The sequence below is a fragment of the Ranitomeya imitator genome, chromosome 5 (genome assembly GCF_032444005.1).
Source record: "Ranitomeya imitator isolate aRanImi1 chromosome 5, aRanImi1.pri, whole genome shotgun sequence".
Lineage (NCBI taxonomy): Eukaryota > Metazoa > Chordata > Amphibia > Anura > Dendrobatidae > Ranitomeya > Ranitomeya imitator.
This window is the reverse complement of record NC_091286.1, coordinates 568,282,241-568,290,125: the sequence shown is the minus strand read 5'-3', so window position 1 is coordinate 568,290,125 and position 7,885 is coordinate 568,282,241. Positions and strand designations below refer to the sequence as shown.

At 43.6% G+C, this 7,885-nt stretch overlaps 1 protein-coding gene across 1 annotated transcript in view; it reads right to left on the bottom strand.

Annotated features, from left to right (window-relative positions):
• Window positions 1-317: 317 nt before the first annotated feature.
• The window catches only part of INPP5D (inositol polyphosphate-5-phosphatase D), a 259,560-nt gene continuing 251,992 nt past the window's right edge, over window positions 318-7,885 (bottom strand). The window contains exon 27 of the mRNA XM_069727768.1: window positions 318-6,985. Coding sequence (XP_069583869.1) covers window positions 6,661-6,985 — 325 coding nt within the window. The 3' untranslated portion in view covers window positions 318-6,660. The remainder of the gene's footprint in view (window positions 6,986-7,885) is intronic.

Below are 7,885 nucleotides of genomic sequence, written 5' to 3'. Positions count from 1 at the left end.
GCCTACTAATTAAAAAGGTACAAGGGATGCCAATGGGTATGAGGAGGAGTGCAGGGCTCTAGTCTGGCAGCCATTGACGTGGATTTTGAAACCGGGTGCTGCAAATCACTATGTTTAACTGTGAATGGCAGCGAAGGCAAGAGCCAAGAACCCTTAAAAGTGGGAATACCAGTGTGCCCTTGGGACCTGCTCAGCGACATGGCCTAGTGGAGTTGATAGATTTCTTATAATAGGATGTGTGGGAAGAGATTTCAGTTATCATCTATTAAAAGTAAGAAAATTAAACATTTTGCATAGAAATGATTTACTAGAGCCGATTGGTTCAATGAATGCAATACTTTTATTCTGCTCACATTTAAATATGATATTCTTCCAGAGAAATATACAAAACAGTAAAACCTATTTACAGTAATGCTGAATAGTGCTCTCTGACGCACATGCAAACCATGAAATACATCTGCGCTGTACCTTCACAATGTCCTAGTGCTGCTTACCTCCAGTGGCCAGTACCCATGTAACTGACGAGCGATCAGAAGTGTAACGGGTGCATAGATGGGCCTGTTTCTTTCAAAACCTTGGACCTCAAAAAACCATGTACACCTAGAATTTCAGCATTTCTCACAGTACCTTTCATATTTAAAGTGCACTCATAGATGAGGGAGGAGGTGTTACATTAAAAATCTACCAATTCAAAGAGAAATAAAACTTTACGATGTAATTAATCACATTTGGGCAGTTTCCTTGTATGTGAAATTAACAAAGTGGACAAAAAGAAGAGTGAGATTATGCGTTACACTTTGGCACTGTTCATGGGAATTCATCTCTTCATTCAAGTAAAGCTCTTTAAATAATGTGGATTACACAAAAAGTAGCAAAAACAGTCATTTACAAACAGTAAAAAATAAAATACTAACAGTATAATGTGATATTATAATTTTTTTCTTCATTACCATGGTTAAAGGTTCTTTTTTCAGCTAACCAAAAAATGTAGATAAATGATCTTCACATAGTAAGATATATAATGGACTAATACACTTTAGTTCTATTCGCACAGGTGACAAGTTCCTTCACTAGCTGCTGCCTTTCAGGTTCTGGCCGCCTATCTTCTGGTCTTGGGCTTCACAGCGGACAGCATTACCTACATCTTCACCTCTCTAGATGAGGGAGTGAAGGGGAACAGCTGACAACATATTTCGGTAGGTAAGTCAGCCCCCTTTTCTTTCTAAGTACTAAAGAAGGGGGCCGGCTTGGCTATTGAAATAAGCAGTCAGCCATCCCCTTCACTCACTCCTCTGATCAGGTGCTGTCATAGTAAATGTTCGTGCCGAGTGCTTGTGATGGGCAGTTTGCCTCTTTTTAGTGATCTGGCTCACTTGGCTTCGCTCACCAAAAAAAGCAGGCTCTTTTGGATCCTAAATGGATCCCTAGTGAATATGTGATTACCGTAGGTGAACACATATTGAAAATGACATTAAGGCAGCCAAAACCCTGCCCACCTGCGGCCGTTTTGAGTTTGGGTGGGCAATATTTCGGCCACCGAACTCCATAATTTTAGGCCCCGTAACAGCCATTCAGAGAATTTAGTGGCTCTCACTGAGGTGCCGGCTCACATCGTTCCCAGGAGGGAGCCGACTCTTTGTCTCTGGTCAGTCGCGAACGACCCAACACTATTGAGCACAGGACCTGAAGCTAGGTAGTCCCAAAAAGCTTGGGCAACCATGAGATAGGCAGCACAGAACTACTGAGACTATATAAAGAACATTTGGCTGCAGCCTTGGTTTGATGGAGAAACTCTTTACCAACCATATTCTGTGCCTAAATACCTTTGTAGCCTTTAGTGATGACCTGAAATGTTGATACAGGAGGAATGTTTTTTTGTGGTGCTCCACTACTTAATTTTGTAAAAATAAACTATCTACACAATAATCAGCAGAAAGAAACGGGTTCATGGTGCAGTTTTATAGAAGATTTGTTTGACCACAGTATTATACAGTATGTGCATAGTATGAAATACATGTACCATGCACGGAATACGTTTTTCATACCAATATGGAATGTATGAGTATTTTTTAATGTCACTACAAGAATAATTGAATGATAGGCTAGATTCACAATTTCAATATTCATAGTTTGAATATGGACTGCGTTGCCAAAAATCTCGAAGAACTCAACAGACTCATACTACAGCCCAAAAGGCTGCTGACTTCTGGTCAGAAACCCACGGGCAGTCCGGACATTGCAGTCCATACACAGACCATGTCAGACATGTGAAAAAGGCCTTAAATGGATTGTTCAATGAAAAGAAACACTTATTCTTAAGATGGGTAATAGCTTGTTGATTGGTGGGGCCCTCACCGATAAGCTGCAGAATCGGGAACCTTTATTCCAGTTGAATGTTCAACTTCTGCTCCATTCATTCCTTATGGAGCTGCAAGTGCTGCGCTCAGCTGTTTACAGCAGTCCCATAAAGAGAGAATAGAGCAGCATTCTGGCGTCTGTTCTGATACTTCATTTTATAACATTGATATAAGTTATTGGACAGGGATAAAAATTCCCCTTTCCGCTGATCAATGCCAATTCCAGGGGCCCAGTACCCACAGATCAGCATCACTACCAATCAGCAAGTTATCACCTATCCGGTAGATAGGTGATAACTTGTTTTCACTGGACAATCTCTTTCATAGTCAAATAGACTTGTATAAAATGCTGGTCTAATGCACAGTACCAAGTATTGTATTAATAACATGAAGCTGGACCTTTTATTAACAATAGCTAAGTAAGCAGCGGAAATAAAAGCTTGTTTTATTTTGAAACCACCAACTAGCGGCTGTTGACAGTTCTGTAATTTTTTTGTGTAATTTTTTTATAAAGTGTTCTAAAATATTTGCAGGTGTGATTGACATTATCATTAGCACCTTAATAATTGGAGGTTCTCATGTCAGCCAAAGTATTAATTAGGAAAATAACTTTTAAGATCTGTCAACAGCAAATCATTTGCTTGCTGTGCGTTCCAAAAAAACTAAAAATGGTGATCTTTTTTTAAACAAATTGAAAATACATTGGAATTTGACATCAGATCTTATTACAAAGATGCTATATTTTCAATATACATATATAGATATTGCCAATCAAAAGGCAGACATGTATTAAGAGTGTTATCTGGGCTTAATATATTGATGTCCTGTCCTTGGGATAGGTCATCAATATAAAAACATGGACATCTGAACCCCAACACCCCCATTGATCAGCTGATATTTGCTGCAGTGGCAGCTGGATGTAAGCCCTGAATGAGGCTGAAAAACACGGACTGGCCGTGGGTTTCCAGAGCGTGACAGCCTCATAAAAATATATGAAGCTGTCACATTGAGGTCGGGAGACCTGTGACCAGTCCATGCTCGGACCGTGTTGCACAGACATCTGTATGAGCCCTTAATGCAGGAGTCCCCAACCTGTGGCTTAAAAGCCACATATGACTCTCGAACCCATGATGTGTGGCTCGCAGTTGTGTACCAGCATAGTGCATTAGCACCAGATCTAGCAAGCATCTGTGAAGATCAGGTCTCCAGATGGTGACTTTTCTGAGTTGCCTCACACAGAAGAGCAGATCTGGATGTTCATATTTTGGGAGAAAAAATAAATATACTAAGCTGGTGAAAGAATTAAACTACCAGTTAGAGTAGGCGTAAAGTGGGCTCTCCAGGATGTAAATATCCTGACTATAAGGAAAGGGGCGCAAGGTCACTATGTGCTTTTTGCATACAAGCTTTGGCTGTCTTTACACCAAGTTCTCGGTGTCACTACTGTGTGGGGAAGGGGCACCGAACATGGCTCACAACCCTTTCACAGAGCTGAATGTGATTCACAACATCTCTGAGCTGAATGTGGCTCACAACCATCTATCAGAGCTGAATGTGGCTCACAACCATCTATCAGAGCTGAATGTGGCTCACAACCCTCTCTCAAAGCTGAATGTGGCTCACAACCCTCTCTCAGAGCTGAGTGTGGCTCACAGCCCTCTCTCAGAGCTGAATGTGGTTCACAACCATCTCTCAAAGCTGAATGTGGCTCACAACTCACAGAGATGAATGTGGTTCACAACCATCTCACAGAGCTGAATGTTGCTCACAACCATCTATCAGTGTGGAATGTGGGTCACAACCCTTTCTCAGAGCTGAATGTGGTTCACAACCATCTCTAAGAGCTGAATGTGGCTCACAAGCCTCTCTCAGAGCTGAATGTGACTCACAAGCATCTCTCACAGCTGAATATGGCTCACAACCCTCCATTGGAGCTGAATGTGGCTCACAGCCCTCCCTCAAAGCTGAATGTGACTCACAACCCTCCCTCAAAGCTGAATGTGACTCACAACCCTCCCTCAAAGCTGAATGTGACTCACAACCCTCCCTCAAAGTTGAATGTAGCTCACAACCATCTCTCAGAGCTGAATGTGGCTCACAGCCCTCTCTGTGCTGAACGTGGCTTACATCTCTCTCTCAAAGCTGAATGTGGCTCACAACCTTCTCTCTAAGCTGAATGTGGCTCACTGCCCTCTCTCAGAGCTGAATGTGGCTCACTGCCCTCTCTCAGAGCTGAATGTGGCTCACAACCCTCAGCAGCTAAACGTGGCTCACGACCATCTATCAGAGCTGAATGTGGCTCACTACCCTCTCTCAGAGCTGAATGTCGCTCACAACCCTCTCTCAGAGCTGAATGTGGCTCACAACCCTCTCTCAGAGCTGAATGTGGTTCGCAACACTCTCAGAAGCTGAATGTAGCTCACGACCATCTATCAGAGCTGAATGTGGCTCACTACCCTCTCTCAGAGCTGAATGTGGCTCACAACCATCTGTCAGAGCTTAATGTGACTCACAGCCCTCTCTCAGAACTGAATGTGGCTCACAGCCCTCTCTCAGAGCTGAATGTGGCTCACTACTCTCAGAGCTGAATGTGGCTCACAGGCCTCTCTAAGAAGCTGAATGTGGCTCACGACCATCTATCAGAGCTGAATGTGGCTCACTACTCTCTCTCAGAGCTGAATGTGGTTCACAGCCCTCTCTCAGAGCTGAATGTGGTTCACAGTCCTCTCTCAGAGCTGAATGTGGTTCACAGCCCTCTGTCAGAGCTGAATGTGGTTCACAATCCTCTCTCAGAGCTGAATGTGGTTCGCAACCCTCTCTCAGAAGCTGAATGTGGCTCACGACCATCTATCAGAGCTGAATGTGGCTCACAGCCATCTGTCAGAGCTGAATGTGGCTCACAGCCCTCTCTCAGAACTGAATGTGGCTCACAGCCCTCTCTCAGAGCTGAATGTGGCTCACGACCATCTATCAGAGCTGAATGTGGCTCACAGCCATCTGTCAGAGCTGAATGTGGCTCACTGCCCTCTCTCAGAGCTGAATGTGGCTCACAACCCTCTCTCAGAGATGAATGTGGTTCACAACCCTCAGCAGCTAAACGTGGCTCACGACCATCTATCAGAGCTGAATGTGGCTCACTACCCTCTCTCAGAGCTGAATGTCGCTCACAACCCTCTCTCAGAGCTGAATGTGGCTCACAGCCATCTCTCAGAACTGAATGTGGCTCACAACCCTCTCTCAGAGCTGAATGTGGTTTGCAACACTCTCAGAAGCTGAATGTAGCTCACGACCATCTATCAGAGCTGAATGTGGCTCACTACCCTCTCTCAGAGCTGAATGTAGCTCACAGCCTTCTCCCAGAGCTGAATGTGGTTCACAGCCCTCTCCCAGAGCTGAATGTGGTTCACAGCCCTCTCTCAGAGCTGAATGTGGTTCGCAACCCTCTCTCAGAAGCTGAATGTGGCTCACGACCATCTATCAGAGCTGAATGTGGCTCACAGCCATCTGTCAGAGCTGAATGTGGCTCACAGCCCTCTCTCAGAACTGAATGTGGCTCACAACCCTCTCTCAGTGCTGAACGTGGCTTACAACTCTCTCTCAAAGCTGAATGTGGCTTACAACCTTCTCTCTAAGCTGAATGTGGCTCACTGCCCTCTCTCAGAGCTGAATGTGGCTCACTACTCTCTCTCAGAGCTGAATGTGGCTCACAGCCCTCTCTCAGAGCTGAATGTGGTTCACAGCCCTCTCTCAGAGCTGAATGTGGTTCACAGCCCTCTGTCAGAGCTGAATGTGGTTCACAATCCTCTCTCAGAGCTGAATGTGGTTCGCAACCCTCTCTCAGAAGCTGAATGTGTCTCATGACCATCTATCAGAGCTGACTGTGGCTCACTACCCTCTCTCAGAGCTGAATGTCGCTCAATACCCTCTCTCAGAGCTGAATGTGGCTCACAACCCTCTCAGCTGAATGTGGCTCTCACGGTAAGAAAGGTTGTGGACCACAGCTTAATGTGTAGCAGCCACAACCAGGTACATCTACCACTAGTGCTAAGATAGCTAATTAGTCGGAGTGAAGGCATTCAGACCCCAGCTGATCTGATATTGATTACCTATAAAAAAAAATGTGATGCCCAGATAACCCCTTTCATCGTTTAGTCAAAAATATAATATATGGGTTTCAGTGATGGAACTGAAAATGGAAAATAAAAACATATTGAACATGTTTTTCAGAGTGCAATGTGTCAAAAACAGCAATATAATTTCGACAAAATACAGAATCTGTTCAAATTCCATGACAATGACAAGGTTAAGTGTGCTGACCATCACGGCCACCCTGGATTTTTGAAGGAAGAGGAGGACGAGGCTTGGATATAGGTTGAGCTACTTCGGCACGGTTGATGGTAATAGTGGCCATGTTTTTTGCTGCAGTTTTATCCGGAGCCACGGGTTTTTTATCTGAAGATGAATAAGTCATAGATCGCTGACGAATGGCAGGAGTAGTGCGAGTAGCAGGTTCAGGTGGCTTAAGTGGTCGGCATTGGGCTGGTGGTGGTTGGTGGCAGCCGCTGTTCACTGGACCATATAGAGGATTATCAACCATTTCTGCTACATCAGGTTGAGTTGCGGAGCGACTGCAGATGAAAAAAAAGCTAAAGTAGCTACATAATTCTACAGAATGTGGACATTAATAGATTATTTATAAATCAGTTGTTAATTGTGCTAAATAGAAATCAACGCAGTATTAAAAATAATATACGTTCCTCTTGGTAAAGTCCTGGGCTCACAGAATACAGGGTCTCTAGGTAAATTTTAGAACATGTAGGTTTCCCAATCTCTTATTAATATAACTGGAGTTCTGGGGTTATTGGACATCCATTAAAAGGGTTATCCAAGCTTTTAAAGCAGATGCTCAAGCCTAAGTTTTCAATGTTAAAGTGAATCTGTCACCAGGTTTTTGCCAATTAATCTGAGAGCAGCATGATGTAGAGACAGCGACCCTGATTTCAGTGGTGTGTCACTTACCGAGCTGTTTTCTGTAGTTTTTATAAAATCATAGTTTTATCAGTAAAAAATTATCACTCGTGGACTAGTAAACCTGCTGCCAGGTAGTCAAGCATATTCATGAGCTCTGTATAACCCCACCCCCACCACTGATACAGAAAACTTTGTACAGAAAATCTGCTACATTTAACAGTTTAAGAAAAGTGGATATGATATCATGAATGCTCCTGCCCGCTGTTTGTGTGTTTTTTGTATTTTTAGTCATTTTTTCCAATAGGCGTCTTTGACGAGTCTGAACAAAAGCATGTATAAAAATGCAATTGATTTTTTTAATGTAGAATCCCAGCACTTTAAAACGTAAAAATGCATAAAAAAACCTGCATCAAATATGCACCAAAATGTCATAAAAAAGGTGAAGACGCATAAAAAACCCAACAAAAACACAATGATCAGACTGTTAGGCTATGTTTCCACGGGGCGTATTGGCAGCGGTTTGGACGCAGCGGATACTACAAAGTGCCGCCCCCTGT